This window comes from Nicotiana tomentosiformis, chromosome 1, assembly GCF_000390325.3.
Source record: "Nicotiana tomentosiformis chromosome 1, ASM39032v3, whole genome shotgun sequence".
NCBI lineage: Eukaryota > Viridiplantae > Streptophyta > Magnoliopsida > Solanales > Solanaceae > Nicotiana > Nicotiana tomentosiformis.
The window spans coordinates 114,497,432-114,519,172 of NC_090812.1; the positions used below are offsets into that span (position 1 = coordinate 114,497,432).

At 39.3% G+C, this 21,741-nt stretch overlaps 2 protein-coding genes and 1 long non-coding RNA gene across 4 annotated transcripts; 2 read left to right on the forward strand and 1 right to left on the reverse strand.

Moving 5' to 3' along the window:
* Window positions 1-11,957: 11,957 nt before the first annotated feature.
* LOC104109877 (pantoate--beta-alanine ligase-like) lies at window positions 11,958-14,585 on the forward strand. Its single transcript, XM_009619251.3, has 4 exons — window positions 11,958-12,872; window positions 13,282-13,395; window positions 13,658-13,789; window positions 14,213-14,585. The coding sequence occupies exons 1-4, from the start codon at window positions 12,279-12,281 to the stop codon at window positions 14,327-14,329; spliced, it is 957 nt and encodes a 318-aa protein (XP_009617546.1). The 5' UTR covers window positions 11,958-12,278; the 3' UTR covers window positions 14,330-14,585.
* A 928-nt stretch (window positions 14,586-15,513) lies between these two features.
* On the reverse strand, window positions 15,514-17,722 carry LOC138902173 (uncharacterized). Its single transcript, XR_011412492.1, has 2 exons — window positions 17,495-17,722; window positions 15,514-15,865 (listed from the first exon to the last, which is right to left on the reverse strand). It is a non-coding gene; the product is annotated as an uncharacterized lncRNA (long non-coding RNA).
* Window positions 16,935-20,842, forward strand: LOC104109876 (protein SULFUR DEFICIENCY-INDUCED 1-like). 2 transcript variants are annotated; one of them, XM_009619249.4, is made up of 4 exons: window positions 16,937-17,115; window positions 18,827-19,039; window positions 19,694-19,849; window positions 20,273-20,842. In XM_009619249.4, exons 1-4 carry the CDS (start codon window positions 17,017-17,019, stop codon window positions 20,678-20,680), a joined length of 876 nt encoding a protein of 291 aa, XP_009617544.1. In that variant the 5' UTR covers window positions 16,937-17,016; the 3' UTR covers window positions 20,681-20,842. The 2 variants fall into 2 exon arrangements, with proteins under 2 accessions (XP_033515508.1, XP_009617544.1); XM_033659617.2 differs by lacking the exon at window positions 19,694-19,849 and having other exon boundaries at window positions 16,935-17,115.
* Window positions 20,843-21,741: the final 899 nt, after the last annotated feature.

Sequence of the window (21,741 nt, forward strand, 5' to 3'; positions counted from 1 at the left end):
TTAACTTGATTTCTTCTCATACAAGTCTTGGAGATAATGTCGTTATGAGGGCGCCTCCCCTCGGGGAAGAGGAGATCCTGTAGCCAACCAAAGATAAGAAAAGGAGAAGGGCCTCGTCACTAGATACCCCAAAGCCCAAGAAAAGCAGGGCTCGAAAGTTGAAGACTGATCTCGCCGTTCTGCTTGCCGATGTAGTCAAAATGCTACAAGATGAAGATGAGGAGGGAGAATATACTGACTGCCTGCACGTGGCTCGGAAGAGGGAAAACATCTAAGCTTCGAGAGCTACGGTCGAGGGGGTTCAGCCGCAGACCGAGGTGATCTCGAGGAAAAGTCCGAGCAGAGTCCCCGAATCATCGGGTGTTGATGATGCCTCCTGTGATGATCAACCGGAGAGTATGCCCGAAAGGTCTAGTTCTGAGGCCCTTCAAAGAGAAGAGAATGCCCCAAGTGACTCGCTCGGGGCAATTAATATTGACGATTCGCCGCTCGGCCCCACGTTCTCTGAGGGACAGTTTCGGGATGCCCGGTCCATAGGGACCCCCGATGTGGGGGCGGCCCCTGAAGGGGATGATATATTTTGTGGTTGCTTCGCGGGGGTCGATGATGTTTTCGAACTTGACGCATCACTCATTTTTGATGAGGCTCAGTGGCTTCTGAACCAAGTGAGTTTTAGCCCATGCTACCATGCTTGCGTTTGTTCTTATTTCTCTAAGTCTGATTTCCTTTCTTTCTGTACAGGCTACAACGCTCCATTGAGAAGCGTCTTCCAAGTACCGAGCTGAGATGGCTCGATGTGAGGCTGATCTCAAAAATCTTACGGAGGAGAAAAACTCCCTCAAACTCCTCTATGTGCAAAAAGAAGAGGAGATCATGAGCATTCGAGTTGAGCGGACAAGAACTTATCGAGATCAGACCGAGCTCATTGAGCGGGTAATGTAAATTTTTAGGAGCTTGTTATGTATTAACTTGATATTGGCAACTAACACTTTGATCCTGCAGGTTCAACAGAAGGCCGAATTGGTTGAGCAACTTAGTGAGGAGGCCAAGATGAAAGAGGCAGAGATTTTGGGGTGGAAGCATGTACCGTCTCGCCTCGGAGAAAGATGCGGTTCGGGCCCAACTGTCTTCTATTGAGCGTCAACTCCAAAGTGTGAAAGTGGAGAACTTGGCACGAGCCCAGAAGGTCGAAGATCTCGAGACTCGGTTGGCCGCTGAGCTTGCAAGGGCTACATCCGAGGAATAAGCGCTCGTGGTCTCCTACCGAGCCAACGCTGAAGCTGCTAACATTTGGGCAAAGGAAATTTTTGACTCTGCTGAGGTTAGATTGTCCCGTGTTGCCGAGCATGCTAGGCGCCAGTATCGAAGAGATACTCTTGAGGAGGTACATGCTCGTGGATTCAACCTCACGGCTAATATCGAGAGTGCGAAAGTTTTGGAGGACGAGGTCGGAGCTTTGATTTTCGATGATGAAGACTCTGGGAGTGGATCTGAGAGCGGAGGAGATGAAGATGAAGCTCCCGAAGATGCAGCTCCCGAGGCGGACTAGGCACTTAGGATTTTTTCTCTTTTTGTTTTTGTGTAAGACCCTGTGTGGTCTTTGTAAATACTTTGCATATATGAAAGATTCCTTTTCTTTCCGTTTTGTCTCCGATTTCTGATTTATGATAAATTCTGTTTTGTCTTTGTCTTGTGAAAACTTTGTTGCAATCGGATTGTTGTAGCCTCTATAATCGAGTGAGCAACAGCTCGAACTCAGTGTAGAACAAACCCTTAAGTTTTTTAGTTAAGCGAAGGCGAGTCCCCGAGCTTAATAATATGTCCGGGATTTTGATTTCGGATGGCTTGATCGAAGCCGTAATTGTACTATTTTTGTAGCCGAGTTTGAGTAAGTTTCAAACTCACAGTAACAAACCCCTTAAGATTTTATATCAAATAATGATGAATCTTCAAGCTATATTCAAGTCAATTTTATTTGAGCTCGGAATAGTGGAACCCTTAGGTCCGAATTGAGAGAGAACAAAATCTCGAACTCTAAGTGTATTGGCCCTTAGGCTCTTTAGATTGGGCATGACCTCTAAAAGATGGCTACTTTTTCCCTTTTTCGGCTTAGAAGACATAGTAAAAATGCCTTAACACGTATTCTTTACCCATTGGTTTTTTTTAGGGTTCGATGCCGATTGAAACCTATTTGCTTTTTGTGCCGTAGCACGTTTGTGTTAAGATAAGTTGATACCTCTTAATGTTTTTAGGGCTGATTTCATAGAAGCCCTTTTGCCGAGGGTAGCCTTTTTAGTCGGTGTTTCAAAGAATTCGAAGGTCTATTTTTATTGCGGGATTCGGACGTCTCCGAGCCGCCTTAATTTGGCCGTAGCCTTTGAGTATGCCTCTTGGGCTTATTTCCCAATAACACTTCAAACTTGTTCGAAGTGTTAGTCCCCGAGAGTGATGTCATCGGCCTATAGATCTAGGGGTTCCTCTTTGAGGTCTTATGAATTTGAGTTTAGATTACTCGAATATGTCGATCATCGATGGCAGTCCCCGAGTGTACGAGGTATATTTGCACTTGGCCCTTGAGTCATTTCTCACAAAATCATAAGTATAGAGCTTGTATAGTAGAAACTTTTATTTGAGACACAAGATGTTCGATATAGAAAAAATACTTCTTTGTATAATTTATACATGCGTGCATGTTTTGCCATCGGAGCTCGACTAATTTATACGGACACGGTTCATTTGGCCGTTTGTCCCATTACAAATTCTCTATCGAGACCCTTTGACACGAAGTAATTTCCTCGACAACGTAACATCCGAGGGTGATGCCCCCTAGTATTCGAGGTTGATTGTAAAGAAGCCTTGGATACTGTTGAATTATCCTCAAGTAGCACATAATTGTTGCCTCATTAAAAACCTCGTCGGGAAAACCCACTTGGGATAAAAACCGATCTAAGGAAAAAAGAGTGCAACGCGTGCTTTAAAACCTGAGGTCTCGATGTCTTCGATCGAACACCTGCAGTGAGTTATTGTCGAATATATAAATGAAAAAGGGATAAAGTCATACCTTAGCAATAATACCGTTTGAGAAGCGATATATTCCAATTATTTAGCAGTTTTTCGTCGTCCATCGTGCCGAGCTTATAAGATCCCTTTCTGATGATGTCGAGGACTTGGTAGGGTCCCTCCCAATTTTGGCCGAGCTTCCCTTCATTAAGATCTTGAGTGTTGATGGTGACTTTCCTCAGGACTAAGTCCCCGACTCTGAAGTGGCGAAGGTTGGTTCTCCTATTGTAGCATCTTTCGATTTGTTGATTTTGTGCAGCCATTCGAACGAGTACGACTTCTCGTTTTTCATTCAATAATTCGAGGCTAGTATTCATAGCCTCATGATTTGACTATTCTGTTGTATGTCGAAACCTGGCATTGGGTTCTCCGACTAGAATCAAGGCTTCGGAGCTATTTACTAAAGAGAATGGGGTTGCCCCCATACTGAATTTTGATGTTGTTCGATGTGCCCAAAGAACTTCAGGTGGAATTTCTCTCCATTTCCCCTTAGCGTCGTTCAACATTTTCTTTAGGTTTTGAATAATAGTCTTGTTCATCGGTTCGACATGTCTGTTCCCACTAGGGTGATATGCATCCTTTTTATTTTGTGGTCTTCGAGAAATTTCGTCACTTTGTTGCCGATAAATTATTTTCCATTGTCACAAACTATTTCGGCGGGTATCCCAAATCGACATATGATATGATCCCAGATGAAGTCTATAACCACTTTCTCTCTCACTTTCTCAAACGCCTGTGCTTCAACCCATTTAGAGAAATAGTCAGTCATAAATAAAATGAACTTAGTTTTACCTAGGGTTGATGGCAGAGGGCCGACGATATCCATTCCCCATTTCATGAACGGCCATGGGGATAGGACGGAATGAAGTTGTTCTCCGGGCTGATGGATCATCGGTGCAAAACCTTTGACATTTATCACATTTTCGAACAAACTCCTTAGTGTCTTTTTCCATGCTATCCCAATAGTATCCTACTCTAATGAATTTTTGAATTAGTGATTCGGCGCCGGAGTGGTTCCCACAAGTGCCTTCATGGACTTCTCGTAGAATATAATGTGTCTCCTGGTCCTAAGAATACTGCCAATGGTCCATCGAATGTCCTTCTGTATAATGTTCCATCTTCAGCCAATGTGAATCGAGCAACTTTGGTTCGTAGGGCCCTCGACTCTTTAGGGTCCGATGGGAGCTTCCTGTTCTTCAAGTATTCAATATATTTATTCCTCCAATCCCAGGTTAAGATTGTAGAGTTTATCTCGGCATGACCTTCCTCGATTATGGATCTTGAGAGTTGAACGATAGTCCCCGAGATGATCTCATCTTCCTCAACCGATGACCCTAAACTTGCAAGTGCATCGGCCTTATTGTTTTGTTCTCGAGGTATATACTGTAAAGTCCATTCCTTGAAACGGTGCAAGGTTACCTGTAGCTTGTCCAAATACCTTTGCATTCTACCTTCTCGAACTTCGAAGGTTTTATTTACTTGGTTCACCACCAGTAAAGAGTCACACTTGGCTTTAATGACTTCTGCTCCCAAGATTTTAGCTAGTTCGAGACCTGCAATCATGGCCTCGTACTCGGCCTCATTGTTAGTCAACCTAGAAGTTTTGATAGATTGCCTAATAGTGCTACCTGTGGTCGGCTTCAAAACAATGCCTAGCCCGGACCCCTTCACATTCGAAGCACCGTCTGTAAAAAGGGTCCATACCCGCGATGATGTACCCGATTTTAACAAGAGTTGCTTTTCAACTTCGGGTACGAGGGTTGGCGTGAAGTCGTCCACGAAATACGCTAAAATTTGAGACTTGATGGCCGTCCGGGGATGATATTCGATATCGTACCCACTGAGTTCGATGGCCTATTGGGCCAATCGGCCCGATAGTTCAGGTTTATGCAAAATATTACGAAGTGGGTAAGTGGTTAATCACATATGGGGTGATATTGAAAGTATGGTCTTAACTTTCTAGAGGCGCTTATCAGTGCAAGTGCCAATTTATTCAAATGTGGATATCTGGTTTCTACTTCTGCTAAGGTTGGACTTACATAATAAACGGGAAATTGCGTACCTTGCTCTTCTCGAACTAGGACACCACTAGTTCGAGACTTGCAATCATGGCCTCGTATTCGGCCTCATTGTTAGTCAACCTAGAAGTTTTGATAGATTGCCTAATAGTGCTACCCGTGGGCGGCTTCAAAACAATGCCTACCCGGACCCCTTCACATTCGAAGCACCGTCTGTAAAAAGGGTCCATACCCGCAATGATGTACCCGATTTTAACAAGAGTTGCTTTTCGACTTCGGGTACGAGGGTTGGTGTGAAGTCGTCCACGAAATCCGCTTAAATTTGAGACTTGATGGCCGTCCGGGGTTGATATTCGATATCGTACCCACTGAGTTCGACGGCCCATTTGGCCAATCGGCCCGATAGTTCAGGTTTATGCAAAATATTACGAAGTGGGTAAGTGGTTAATCACATATGAGGTGATATTGAAAGTATGGTCTTAACTTTCTAGAGGCGCTTATCAGTGCAAGTGCCAATTTATCCAAATGTGGATATCTGGTTTCTACTTCTGCTAAGGTTCGACGTACATAATAAACGGGAAATTGCGTACCTTGTTCTTCTCGAACTAGGACACCACTTACCGCGATTTTCGATACTGCCAAGTACACGTAAAGTTTCTCATCTGCCTTTGGAGTGTGAAGCAGTGGTGGGCTCGATAGGTATCGCTTCAATTCCTCTAATGCTTGTTGTCATTCCGGGGTCTAGGCAAAATCATTTTTCTTTTTTAGCAGAGAGAAAAATTTGTGGCTTCGATCCGACGACCTCGAAATGAATCGGCCTAAGGCAGCTACCCGTCCAGTTAGCCTTTGCACAGCTTTTACACTGTCCACGACGGTGATGTCTTCGATGGCCTTGATTTTATCGGGGTTGATCTCGATCCCCCGATTCGATACCATGAAGCCAAGGTACTTGCCCGAACCGACCCCGAAAGCACATTTCTCGGGGTTGAGCTTCATGTTGTATTTCCTTAAAATCTCGAACATTTCATGTAAATGAGCCAAATGGTCCTCTGCACGGAGGGACTTAACTAGAATGTCATCAATATAAACTTTCATTGATTTACCTATTTGCTCTTCGAACATTTTATTTACTAGGCGTTAGTAAGTAGCTCCTGCATTTTTAGCCCGAAGGGCATTACATTATAACAATATATTCCATACTTGGTGATAAATGGAGTCTTTTCTCGGTCCTCTGGGTTCATTTGGATTTGATTGTACCCGGAATAGGCATCGAGAAAATTAAGGATCTCATGGTCGGCCGTGGCATCGATCATGCGATCGATGTTAGGCAGTATAAAAGAATCTTTGAGGCACGCTTTGTTTAAATCCTTATAATCTACACACATTCTAAGTTTGTTCCCTTTTTTAGGGACTACAACTACATTGGCTAACGATTCGGGATATTTTACTTCCCGAATGGACCTTATTTTGAGAAGTTTAGTTACCTCGTCCTTTATGAATGCATACGTTACTTCGGATTGGGATTTTCTCTTTTGCTTCACCGGTTTGAACCTAGGGTCCAGGCTTAGCCGATGCGTCGTTATCTCCGGTGGGATCCCTATCATGTCTAAATGGGACCAAGCAAAACAATCTATGTTATCAATAAGAAATTGAACAAGCTTTTTCCTGAGTTCGAGGGTTAATCCCGTTCTGAGGTATACCTTTCGCTCGGGAAGATACTCGATCAATATGACCTGTTCCAGCTCTTCGACCGTTGATTAGGTAGCGTCAGAATCTTCGGGAACAATAAAAGTTCGAGGGGTCAGAAAATCCTCCTCTTCTTCTTCTATCTCATGCTTCCCTGATTCGGTCGAGGCTGGTGGCTGTGATTGCTATTTGACTTCCTATTTACCTTTGATGCTCGACCTTTCTGAGGTTGATAGTGTCGATATCGGCGTTACCTCATCGACCACAAACATTTCCTTTATGGCATGTTGCTCCCCGTATACTATTTTTACACCGGCCGACGTCGGAAATTTCATCATTTGGTAGAGAGTCGAAGGGACTACCCTCATATTGTGGGTCCAAGGCCTTCCGAGTAGGACATTGTACCTCATGTCGCCCTCGATTACATGGAACTTGGTATCTTGAATGGTTCCATCCACGTTCACCAGTAGAATAATCTTCCCTTTAGTTATTTCACTGGCCATATTGAAGCCGTTTAAGACCCGAGTTACGGGCACGATTTGATTTTATAGGCCAAGCTGCTCCATAGCCATCGATCGGATGATATTCGCTGAGCTACCTGGATCCACCAAAACACGCTTAACTTGAACTTTATTTAATAAGATAGAAATTACCAGAGCGTCATTGTGGGGCTGAGAAATGCCTTCTTCTTCTTCGTCGTTGAATGATAAAGCGCCTTCGGGCACATAATCTCGGGTTCATTTTTCCCTAGTGCTTGATACCTTAGTACGTTTGAATATGGGTCTCTGTGGGATGTCGACCCCACCGACGATCATGTGAATGATATGTTAGGGTTCCTCATGTTCATTTTTCCTATTGGCGTCCCTTTCTCTAAAATGATTCTTGGCTCGATCGCTGAGGAACTCTCGAAGGTAGCCCTCATTGAATAGATGGGCTACCTACTCCCTTAATTTCCTGCAATCCTCGGTCTTGTGACCATGCGTGCCATGATACTTGCACTCAAATTTGGGTTTCTTTGGGAAGGATCAGTTTGTATGGGTCTGGGCCACCTAGTATCTTTGATCCTTCCGATTGCCGATACAATGCCCGATGCATCGATGCTAAAGTTATATTCCGATAACCGAGGTGCCTCTGTGGGATCGGCATACTTGTCAAAACCACTTTTTCCCATAAGTCCCCGAGAATTCTATCCTCGATCACTTATTCGATAGTTCCGGGCAAAATTGCGTCCTGAACCATTGTTCCTTCGATCTGTTGTATATGGTTGATATCGGTCTCTGTTCGATCTTGGTTCCTTGTCAATGCCCTTTGGTTTTTAACTGCCGACCTATTTGGATGTACTGAACCGGAAGGGGCTCCTAATTGGTCGTCCTTGATCCTGATCTTCGATTGATATCGATTGAGCACATCTGCCCAAGTTACAGCTGGATACTCGATCAAATTTTGTTTCAACTGACGTGATGCTATCGAACTCCACTCGTTCAACCCTTGGGTGAAAGCTTGAACGGTCCAATCATCTGTGACCGGTGGCAACTCCATGCGTTCCATTTAAAATTGGAACACGAACTCCATAAGCATTTCATTATCCCTTTGCCTTACCTTGAAAATGTTTGATTTTCTCGTTGCGACCTTTATGGCCCCGGCGTGTGCCTTTATGAAAGAATCCGCTAACATAGAAAATGAGTCAATGGAATTTGGTGGCAGGTTGTGATACCCAATCATTGCTCCCTTCGAAAGGGTCTCTCCAAATTTTTTCAACAGCACAGATTCGATTTCATCATCTTCTAAATCGTTACCCTTGATGGCGCATGTATATGAAGTAACATGCTCGTTAGGATCGGTGGTCCCATTATATTTGGGTATGTCTGGCATACAGAACCTCTTTGGAATAGGCTTCGGAGCAGCACTTGGAGGAAACGACATTTGTACAAACTTCTTCGAATCCATCCCTTTCAAGATTGGCGGTGCTCCCGATATCTGGTCAACTCGAGAATTGTATGTCTCCATTTTTTTATCGTTGGCTTCGATTCTCTTCTTCCCTGATTCGATTCTTTTGGTGAGCTCCTCGAGCATTTTCATTACCGCAGGATTAGTCCCAGATTCGTTACCATTCGACCTTTTCGGTACTGGTTCGATGCGGCGAGTAATTTCCGACTCGACCCTATTCGAAGCTCTATGTTGATTTTGTAACTGAGCAATATCGGCTTGCTGAGCCTGAAGCATCTCGAATATCACTTGGAGACTGACTCCTTCGTCTCCTCTGCCATGTGTTCCTTAGTCACTAGATCGACCTTCTTTGCATACGCTCCCATCGAGACTTGCGCCTAGGTCCGCATTTAGAGCAACATGCGAACTGACATCGACCGGGTTGTCAACTGGTGCTTCCCCGAGATTAGCTTGTGGTACCTCGACTCCTGGAGCAATCACATTTTCGTTTTTACCGTGGAATCCGAGGCTATTGTCACCGTGTGTGGATGCGTTTTGTGAGTTTGACATGTTTTAACCTGAAAACAAAGATACATGACAAGAACAAGCGTAAAATAGTGTGTTTTACCAGAATCAGTACTGAACAATCACTATTATCCTTAGCCCCTCGGTGGGCGCCAAACTGTTTACCCTAAAAATTGAGTAACAATTAAACTTATATTGTGGTTTTAAGGATATGTGATTTAAACCAGCACCGATTGATAAGCAACGAATTAAATAGATAAATTGGACAATAAAATAAATCAAACCGGTCTGCAAATGATGCCTTGACCTCGATTCAAGATAGTCTCGAGGTTAGTTAATAATAACAATAGAGAATAGAACAAACAACGATGAACAGTGATGAACAAAGAAAATAACGTATATGTATATTCTTATCAGTGAATAATGATGGTGTCCTACAAGTGAATGAGATCCCTCTTTATATAATAGAGGAATTCTAAATAAGGTACAACTCTAATAACGGAAGTAGATCCCATGATTGGCACTAGTAGCCGCTTTGATTTGATTTGTTCCGGGATTTCCGCCCTGACTTTCGACCGGTTACTGATATCCCGCTATTCCATTATTACGCCTTACTCGAAGTGAGTCATGCTCGATCTCGATTATTGTTGGCCTCGATCTCGATGAACACTTCGATCTCCAGGCGTGATGTTCTATTTTCGAGCTCAAGCCCGATCTATTATGAGGTTACCCTCGAGGCAACTCCCCTGCCAACGAAATCGGGTATGCTCGATTTCGACCGTATACAATACGGGAGATTGAACATTTCACTAACATTTCACAAAGTGTGTTTCCAATTTCCAATCACTATTTCAGTTAAATTATGTTGTCACCTCATAGGCTTGTACGTATAATATGTGCACAAGTTTGATGAATAGGTAAAGTCGACTATTGATTATACTAAAAAGGTTCATGTGACAATTGATACACGAGACTGGAGTTTGCTCATAGACATGGAATGAATTACACCAACAACATTATATATATGGACTAATTGTAATGTAATGTATGCAGAAATGTGGAAAAGTAGATGAACAAATAGCGCTGTTGAAACAAAAGTTGAGACAGATATACCAAGGGCAGTTCTTCAATGGTAGACCTACAAAAACTGCTCGCTCTCATGGGAAGAAGTTTCAGGTTTCTGTCAGGCAAGAGACAGCCAGAGTTGTGGTAATTAATTATACTACTACCTTTTACTTTCTTCTTTAATCTAAAATATTCCCTTGACTTAAATGTCAAAGCATTAAGCAATTAACTACAGCTTGAAGATGAGTCCCGAAATATTCTTGAAGATGCAATTATGCGGGCTCTGAAGATCCAAAGACAAAGAGCCATGTGGATGAATTGGTGTTGGAATTGGACTCGAGCCAACCTCCACCATTCTTGCAAAACCTGGATGGAGACTTCATGAATGGGCTTGAACAGCTTATAAATGAATGGCCCCTTCAAAATCAAGAAGGCTACCAATATTTGAGGAGATCTCTACCAATATTTGTCAATATTCAAATGATTTGGGTAGGATTGAAATATATTTATTAGTCATTCAAGTTAGGTGAAAATAAATAAGCTAAGAGCTATGATCTGTGTAAATTGTGATGTAAATGAGATCTTTGGACAAAGTTTGGGGAAATGAATTGCTCTACTTTTCGTTGCTCCTTTAAAACACTCCTTACCCAAAGTCCTCCTTTGAAATCTCTAGTCTCTAGTTAAAATACTGAAACTCTAATTATCTTACCACACCCCTGGACCCCCCCTTGATGATAATAAACTACTCTGAGTTAACTGTTAAGTGGGTGTGTTATCTTTCATAGAGTTTCAACTCTCTCAAACATACCCTTCTTTAACAATGCAATACATTCATTTATTTCTTTTTCGACTTTTCGTGAAAAGTATATATTATTTCTTCTGGGGAAAAATTCTAGTCAGAAAATGCATAAATTATTTACCTCAACTCAAGTTTTACATGACTTTCTCGAACATCAGATACATATACACCACGAAGAAGTCGACGTCATCGTTACTTGAGAATCACACTATTTCGGCCCTCCAATCAAAACAAAATAATTTGGAGAAAAGAATTAAATGATACACAATTTGTACTCACATTCCCTATATTAATAAAACTACCTCTCATTATATTTGTTTGTAATTGCAGCCGTTTAATTTACATATTCTCAATTCGTCGCGAACAACTATGAGAGTGCTTAGCTAAACTTATAAGTTGGTCAACTAACTTAAAAGTACCTTTTCACTTATGTGCGCGTATAACAAATACTCAAAATGTTTATCAGTCAAGTGCTTATAAGCTAAATCAGTCATAAGTTGGTCACACCCAACTTATGACTTTTCGGCTTATAAGCACTTTTAGTTTGACCAAAATTTTTACTAGTTTATCCTTAATAATATTTTTTAATTCACAAAATACTTTTCCCAAAATAAATTTCCGAACTTTCTCGCCATTCCATATTCGTTGTTCATCCTTTTCTTTACAAAGAAAATTTTTAATTTATAATCTTTTATAAAAAATTTAAGAATATTTTAGTTATTTTAATAAAAGAATAACTTATCAATATTTTTCTGCCAAATATATCAACAGATTATTATTATCACGTATATCCAAATACATAAATACTTAATTAAAAAATCAGTTTTCATACTTTATCAGCTATTTAAATAATTTTTGACTAATTATGAATTTATGACGCGAATCTATTAGCCGCCGGGCACATCCTCTACCTTATCACAGTGTGATCTATGTCTCGGTCTAATCCATCGGCCCACTTTTACCAAAATTATCCTTTTTAGGAAAGTTCAATCGTTGACATAAAGCAAATTCTTCACCTGAAACTTGCTGAGTACCACCTATTGGCGGCTGTCCATCTTATAACCTTCCCAAACAATCCTATAGTCATACATAGTATCGATCGGCATAAACATAGTCGGTCAAAATCTTGGTCAGTTACTCCAAGTGGATAGCTCCAATAAACACAATCAAGCAAAAATACTCCACAATCTTAATTGAAAATGGCAGGTAAAGAACCAGTTATCATCACTGACAAGGAAGAGATGAGAAAATGGACAAGAACCATGAGATCCAAAAACCATACAATTGGCTTTGTCCCCACAATGGGTTACCTCCACGAGGGCCATCTTTCTCTAGTGCAAGAAGCACAAAAACACACTGACCTTATAGTTGTGTCCATTTATGTAAATCCAGGTCAATTTTCACCCAATGAAGATCTTTCCACATACCCTTCTGATTTTCAAGGCGATATTCAGAAACTCAAGTCTGTTGCTAATGGTGTTGATGTTGTATTCCACCCCAAGAATTTGTATGACTATGGGAATTCTGAAATGGGACTAATTAGGTCAGCTGAGAGGATTAATGAAAAAGAGAATGAGGGTTTAAAGGTGGTATCTTGTGTTGAAGATAAAGGGATGGGGCATGAAACTTGGGTTAGAGTAGAAAATTTGGAAAAAGGGTTGTGTGGAAAGAGTAGACCTGTTTTTTTAAGAGGGGTTGCTACTATTGTCACCAAGTTGTTCAATATTGTTGAGCCTGATGTTGCTGTATTTGGCAAGAAGGATTATCAGCAGTGGAGGATTATTCAAAGAATGGTAAGCTCCTCTTGGTTTTGTTTTGAAATGTTGGATTGGTTTGTAGATGATCTTAGTTGCGCTCGGTGTTTCTATCAAATTAATGAAATTTAACTTTAAGAAAAGCACTACTCACAAATTGAGGTAATGTTTAACCTTAGTTTAGTGATAAAATTTTATGTTAAAAGATGCATGTTATGCATATGTTGTTTTGGTGCAAACACAAGTGCGAATGAGATTTTTCCTTTTGTGGATAAAGCAATCCAATATTACCAAATCTGCCCGTCTGAAAATAGAAGTGCTAGGTGGGAAATGTTATTGAAAAGTTACTTGATTTTTGTTACTTTGCTAGTCTTAATCAAGTGGTATACCGTAAAGCTGAAGTCTGATGTGATTTTTAATCGATAGTCTCAAAGTAATTCTGTTTCAGGTCCGAGATCTTGAATTTGGCATAATGGTGATTGGTTCTGAAATAGTAAGAGAGCATGATGGCTTAGCAATGAGTTCCCGTAATGTGAAACTCTCGCCTGAGGACAGAAAAAAGGTGCTTCTTCTGCTGCCACATATTTCTCAATATGATGATAAACCTGCTTCTTTTACTGTTCTGGTCAATGCTAGGAGCACGAACCGAAAAGGAAACTTGGTTTTCTGTTGCCCTATATGCTTATGGCAAACATTAGTTTATTGAAGATCAAATGTCCAGGACAATACATATGCAAAAGTTGATATACCTGCTAAGGCTCTCTCGTTAATATCTTCTGGCATTTGTGCTAATTGAAACTTTTTGCTCTTCTGCTATGCTGCAGGCTTTGTCAATTAGCCGTGCATTGTCTAAAGCCAAAGTTGAAGCAGAAAAGGGCCAGGTAAGCTGCAGAGATCTGATAAATGTAGCCATTCAAACCATAGATGAAGCCGGTGGAAGGGTTGATTATGCTGAGGTGAGAACTTAAACAAAAACTAATGTCTCAATTACTTTAGGAAGTATGGTATAATCTTGTCAATTGTGCTTTCAAGGTCCTCTAGCTGTAAGTTACGAGTACTATTGACCTGTCATGATGTGTGTCAAAGTGGCTTTTTTAAGGAGTGAGTAACATGATAAAGCTCTCTCCAGTTACCTTTCCACCACTTAAATTCCAATGACATAAAAGTTACACCACTGTTTCCTTTACTCTCCTCTTGAACCCGTAGATGTATAAGCAATATTTTGTATGGTTAGCGTCTCAGAAGCTTTATCCGGACAGTATCTGTCCAGTGTTCCATAATATTTTCGCTTAACAACATAAAAAGGTTATCAATACAAAAAAAATTCTTTTCAAATCATATTATGTTGTTTTACATTGGTGACACCTTCTCTGCATCAGATTGTGGAGCAAGAAAGTTTAGAGCCGGTGGAAACAATCAAGAGGCCAGTTGTATTTTGTGTAGCAGCATGGTTTGGGAAGGTCAGGCTCGTTGACAACATGGAAATAAATATATGAGATGGAGCCACCAAATATACGATAACCAAATATTAAAAAAACTGAGGTGAAATACAAGTCCCTGGTTTGCAAGAAATTTTTGCAGTTTGTAAAAGCCATCTAAAAATGACTTTTCTCAAAGGAAGCCAACTGGAGAAGAAATGGCTTCAAGAGGAGGAATCATTTTTCCAACTGCATGTAGAATATGGATCACTTAGCTAGTTTATTCATGCTGAGTAGTACTAGAACCATATATTTTTTACTGATTCTTCGAGAAGTCTGATCATCCTCCGGACACCCCCCCCCCTCCCCCCCGGGTAAATAAATCATTTCTTCGTTGTGGACGTTTTACAGCCCATTCTCTCTCTTTCTTGACGTAAAGTAGCATTTGAAGTACATCAGGATCAAGTCCTACAATGCTAAAACTTATAAAATAAATTCCTTTCCAAAAGAAATTTATTACCACCACATTTCAGAAAACGGCACCCCAAACAAGAAAAAAAGAGACTGATGTCCATAGTTTGGTACAAGGTGCAAAGTTCGACAGTTTCCAGTTACATTTTGTTGTTTGAAAGAGACAGAAACCTTACTCCCTCTAGTTAGAGCATTTCACATCTTGTTCCTTAATTAGCAGTAACATGGAAATAAGGACCGGTCTAGAACAGTTTGTCAGATAAAAGAAGATATATCACAAGCCAAATAGAGAATTACCAACAGGCAGTGCTCTAGAATTCTGTCCGGGCACCTTTCCACAATACAAGATGGTTCATACAATCATACGATAATGCTGTCTCAATCAAAACAAGCCAGAGATATCAATAAAAGGCTTTCGAATTCTCAACACACTCGACAGAAGCATATTTGCAGCCACACAAAAACCAACAAAATATAGAAGAAACATGATGAAATCACACATAGTGAATTTATCACAAGCGGACCTCGCATAATCCTTTAAAATTTAAGTGGACTATTAACTTTCCCTGCAAAACAGCTTTTAAAAGTCCAATCATAGCACAAGATTTAAACTAGTTCACATATAAGGAGCGCAAGAAAAAATGATAGCATAATAGTGAAGCCCGTTCAAATAGAGAGGAGGAAAAGAAAGACACAGTTCACATTATTTCTCCTCTGGTTCCTTTGTTTCAGAGTCTTTTCCATCCAATTCAGAACCAACAAAATCAAGAATCACTATGTGTGACCTAGTGAACGAGGGAGACTCATTCAATAGTATACTCAAAAGAATTCAGCATTACAAGCTATACAGGCAGTGTCTCATGATACAGAGCATAGAACAAAAGATGTCACAACAAAAGAAAAAAAGAATTATAAGGAACTGACATGCCACTGCTACAAAGATTAAGTGTCACAATTTTCAATCAACATCCAGCCTAGTAAGGATGAGGAACCACACTAATGACAATTGAAACCACCACATACTGACAAAACTATGATCAGAATCAAGGCGATAATAATTCCCAAGACTATAAGCTTGATCTTCATGTTCTGCAACCACATCTTCCTCCTCATTGTTGTTCCTTGTGTCCTGAAATCTTGTGCCTGCAATAAGACAACAATTTCACTTAAATATTTCATGTTCAGATGGAACAAAAAAAAACAATAACAGGAATGCAAGTTCAGAAAGAAGGTAAAGGAACAATTAGGTGTAATGATGTAACAACACCTCACAGGGTTCAGTCCACTGGAGCAAATAAACCTTTACCAAGTTTCCTATAAAGTTAAAGGGAAGGAGGCCACTAGCCTTTGACCTAATGGATTGCACAGGAAGTATAGCTTAACTAAGTGATCCTCAAAACATATGGAGTAATGTAAAACAACATAGCCAAATGATTGCTCGACAGCGCAGTTGCCAGGCTACTATTTGCTATTAATGGCCTCAGCTTAACCACTAGAAATTTCTTTTTCTTCTTTTCTTGTTAAAGGTAATTAACCACTAGAAATTTCTTGCAACAGAAAATATGCAGCTAAATCATTAGCATATCCTTCAAATTTTAAGGAAGTAAATATATCCAAACCACTTTGAAGTAAATACAAGTAAAGTAGTTGGGCCTCATGTTGGATCTGTCTCAATTGTAAATGGGCCATGTGTGTGTGAACTGCCCAGGTAAACATCATTCCACCATAATATTTAGTGACAAAACTTTGTTCGTAAACAAGTGAAGAACAATTTGTTTTTTAAAAGGAGTTGTTTAATATACTCCTAACGAACATCCGATTCCCGCGTGGGCCATCTCTTCCACATATATATATGTCTTCCTTTTCTTTGCCCGGTTTCTTTAGTTTTAACCAAATGTAATTCTTTTATTGTTTTTCTTCAACCAGATTATTTTATTTGTGTATTAGTTAGTATCTAAATATTATTTGTGCATAGAAGTTCACTTCTTGCCACCACCCAATCAAAGGGGGAAGAGAGGATAAATTAATGAGGGGGGAGGGAGAAGATAAAAGAAATGTGGGACATATCTTACGTGGGCACTTGATACTCTCTCTACACCTAAGTAGAGAAAATTATTAGTTAGCTAATAGAGACGGATATTCGTCCAGGTTCAACAATGATGCATTACTAGTTGCTGTTCCACTCATATTCATATAAGTACATTTCTACAACTGCATCTCTCTATCTGTTTTCTGAATCTCGTCTCCAGATTCAACTTTTATACTCCCTTAATTAACTCCCTTGTATTAGAGAGATGGAAATGATGAAGAATAAAGAGAACAAGGAGCTCTTTCATGTTGTTCATAAGGTTCCTTCAGGTGATGGCCCTTATGTTCGGGCCAAGCATGCTCAGGTTTTTTATTTTTATTTTCCCCTTAAATATGTTATTACTCTACTTATGTTTGCAGAACTAAACAGGTTTAAGAAACTTACAAACTGGTTTCTTGATATATTGGAAAAAGAGAGAGAGAGAGAGAGAGAGAGAATGAGACAGTAATCTGGTAATCCGATCCGTTGTTGCTATAAATGTATTTCATCAAGCTAAATTATGCAGATTCATGATTTAGAGTCATATAGGCCGCCACGGCTAAAACAGTTAGATCCACCCATGAAAACTAATTAAACAAATTAGTAGGTCCGAAGTAAGGCTAAAATGTCATTAATTAGCTCAACTATTTTAGTTGCACTTTCATCTTCATGGTTACCGACAAGAGAGAGCAAGATTGACTTACCCAAGAGAGAATGAATAGCTAAAAAAACCAATGCTTGTTCAAAGCTGCTAAATCTAGTACTTTATTATGAACTCAAAATTAATTTCGTTCCTTGAAATATATGCTCAAAATTGTTCACCGTTTGAACATGAGATCCAGGGATTTTTCTCTTTTGTCTTTTTTTGTTCTTCTTTCCCCTCTATTATTGCTCCTTCTTAATTTCTTTACCAAAGATGGAACACAACTTGCGAGAATAATGCATCCTATTCTAGCCACATAGCTTTCTTAGATCGTAATTAAATAGCTAGTTAGATGAATATTGGTAATAAATAGGTCCAAATATATGCGCACGCGAAGATGATTTTAGTTTGCTGAATCCTAAAAAAAGAAAATTAGTTCCACGATACTCTATGTTCAAATGTATAATCGCTCCAATATTAGAAAATATTCAAAGGATTTATACTCAGCAGAAACTGAAACTTATCACGTATGAGGATAAATTAAAATCGCCTGAGATGATAATCTTGTTATGTCCTATATCGACCTCCACCGATCTGTTATTATGCAACTTTAGGAGTTAAAAAAGGAGACGAGGTACACCTAAAATTAGATGGAAGGAAATTATGTTGAAACACCCACAATCTCTAGTAATAAATTGGGAATTAGCGAGAAATAGAGCACAATATAAGATAAAGATCCATACATCGTTGCTAGTAGCGAAGCCAGAAAATTCAATATGCAAGGGTGTTCAAAGTCTATTTTTTAATCAATAGCAAATAATATTTTACTTTATACGTAGTATAATTTTTCGGCGAAGGATGTTCATTTGACCACCCGGGCCAACATATATTGCTTCGCCCATCGTTGCTATGTTCACTTTAGCTTCAATGTTTGCTATGAGCTTTTAGTCTTGTTAGAGATTTATATGTCATTAAAGACGTAAAGAAATTTGATCAAGACTGATTTAAATATACAGGGATACAGACATCCGACCACAATTAGCTTATAATTGAGGTGTAATTTTAGTTATTTCATGGAGTTAGAAATTCTCAGAACCGCCCCGTGCCTTTTATGGATGTTTTGAGTTTTGACGTCTCTTCCTAGTTACGGCGACTTCTTCGATTATTAGCGAATTTGAAGCAAAAAAAAGTGTTTCTTTTTTACAATTTCTATGCATGTCTTAATACGTGAACCATGTGACGGAGATAGCACTTTTCCTCTTTTACGTGTCGTTTTGTTCTTTTTCTTACCTTTTCCATTTCTTTCATCCATTAATCGTTTTCTCATTTCTGGAAAAATTAAAAAAATAAACAATAATAACGTTGTAAAACTATACAATATCCTAATTTTCAGTTGGTAGAGAAGGAGCCAGAAACAGCAATAGTATGGTTTTGGAAGGCAATAAATGGAGGAGACAGAGTGGATAGTGCCCTTAAAGACATGTGTGTGGTCATGAAGCAACTTCATCGAACTGAAGAGGCTATTGAAGCCATCTACTCTTTCAGATCTCTCTGCTCCCAACAAGCTCAAGAGTCCCTCGATAATGTCCTCCTCGATCTTCTAAAGGTATCCCTATTGAATTACTATATATTATCTTTTTCTTTTTGGTCATGTATTGGAACAACGGTAAAGTTGTCTTCGTGTAATTCATATATAGGCCACGAGTTCAAGATGTGTAAGCAGTCACTAATACTTGCATTATGGTAGGTTGTCGATCTATAACACATTCCCTGGGGCGCGGCCGTTCTACGAACTCTACGTGAACGTGGGACGCTTTGTGCATCGCGTTGCCTTTTTTTCTCTTTTTTTGTCACTATTAGATAGGCCGGCAAATCACTTTACTCTTAGTTAAGTCTACTGGATGAGAATCCAAATTTTTGGAATATTGTACAATAAAACCAAAAATAAATAAATAAATAGGGAAAAGGGATAAGGGAAGTGACGTTCCAATTCCCAGGCACTAATTCACTTAGATTATTGTCACCTCATATAATGAACATGGGTACGTATTATAACTTTATAAGCAAAAGCTTGATGAATATAGATAATGTCGACTATTCATTATACTAGAAAAAGGTTGATGTGACAATAATTGATATACAAGATTGGAGTACGTACTTTTTCATAGACATGAGATGTTCTAGCAGTCACCAAATGCGTATTATACATGCCAGCTATTATATGGACTAATTGTGTAATGTACTTTTCATGTGTACGTAGAAATCTGGAAAAGTAGATGAACAAATTGCACTGTTGAAACAGAAGTTGAGACAGATATACCAAGGGCAAGTCTTCAATGGTAAACCTACAAAAACTGCTCGCTCTCATGGAAAGAAGTTTCAAGTTTCTGTCAGCCAAGAGACAGCCAGAGTTCTGGTAATTATACTACCACCTTTTACTATTTCTTTAATCTAAAATATTCCCCTAACTTAAATGTCAAAGCATGCATACACATAGGTAAAAGAGCTTAATTGATAGTGTAAGAAGAAATTTTAGATTATCAAAGCATTTAAAAGATAGCTATAGCTAATGGTCCATAAAAGTGAAATTGGTCACTTGACAAATAAGACAAGTTAGTCACCGTAACAAGTTAAAATACACAGATTGTTTTTTTTTTTTTTTTTTTTTAAATTTGTACCGTAAATATATAAAAGTTAAACCCAACTTTAAAATAGTACTCCATAATAGAATGTTCAAACATAAAGAAAACACAAAGTTTTATGCACTAGTGTACAGAATTCTTGTACTAAAAATACAATTTCACAGGCTGTAACACTTAAACCCGTTTGACTCTTACAGGGAAATTTGGGGTGGGCATATATGCAAAAAGGGGATTTTATGGCAGCGGAAGTTATATATAAGAAAGCCCAAATGATTGATGCAGACAGCAATAAGGCCTGTAATCTGGCCCATTGCCTAATCAAGCAAGCCCGGTATGATGAGGCCCGCAATATTCTTGAAGATGTTTGGAGAGCCAATTATGCAGGTTCTGATGATCCAAAGACAAAGAACCGAGTGGAGGAATTAGTGTTGGAATTGGACTCGAGGCAACCTCCACCATTCTTGCAAAACCTTCCGGGCCTAAATTTGGATGATGATTTTGTTAATGGGCTTGAGCAGCTAATAAATGCATGGGCCCCTTCAAAATCAAGAAGACTACCAATATTTGAGGAGATCTCTACTTTCAAAAATCAATTGGCTTGTTGATGATTTTCATGATTTAGGTAGGATTTGAAATATGTTTAGTCATTCAAGTTAGGTGAAAATAAATAAACTAAGAGGTATGATATGTGTAAATTGTGATGTAAATGAGATCTTTGGACTAAGTTTGGGGAAATGAATTGCTCTACTTTTCATTGTTGGTTCAAACTATACTTGTTAATCGGGTCGGGTTGACCCGAATTGTATAAGCCCGGTACTGTAGCGTGGGGGCGGGCTGGGACGGGTTGGGCGGGGAGCGGGTTTCAAACGAACAGTTTTTTGATATCGGTGCACCGGAACCCGCTAAGCCCGTTAACGGGTTGTTAACGGGCTTCAGCCCGGTTTTTAACGTTTTGTTTTTTATTTTTAATTTTTTAAAATTTTTTTTTGACCGTTGCCAACGGTCAAATTCAAATATGATCGTTGGCCAACGGCCCTTTTTTGCAGAAATGGCCATTTCGGCCTACCCCTTAAGAAAATAGCCCCCACACCCCTAGTATTTGATAAATTATAATTTTAACCTTTTAAAAACTATAAATAGCCCCCCTTCTTCTTCATTTTTCCTCACAATTCACTCTCTTACTACTCTAATTCTCTCTTGATATTATTTATTATTGTTCTTAAATTCTCAATTACTTATTATTTCAAGTTTCATCAAATATTTAGTTTAGCCATTACAAAATTATTATTATCAAATATCAAGTATTCAAGTGAAGTGTGGTATCAACTATCAAGTATCGATCTATCAATTGAGGTTTGGTTTTCTATATCAAATTTAGTGCGTCATCCGAAATCCCGGTACACTCGTTCTATATCTTTCTCTTCTTTGGTGTACATTTATTTTATTATTTATAATTATTAATTTAATTTACATAATGGATATATTTAGAGGAACAAAAAAGCGTACACTAGTAGAGGTGGTAGTAAGAAAACTTTCAAAAGATCAAGAGGTGGTGCTTGTTCTTCTAGTAGCTTTACACATATTTCTGAAAGTTCACCTGAAAATTTAAATGTAGATTATAAGGGACTTCAAGAAAATTATGGTATAGATGATGATTTAGATGATA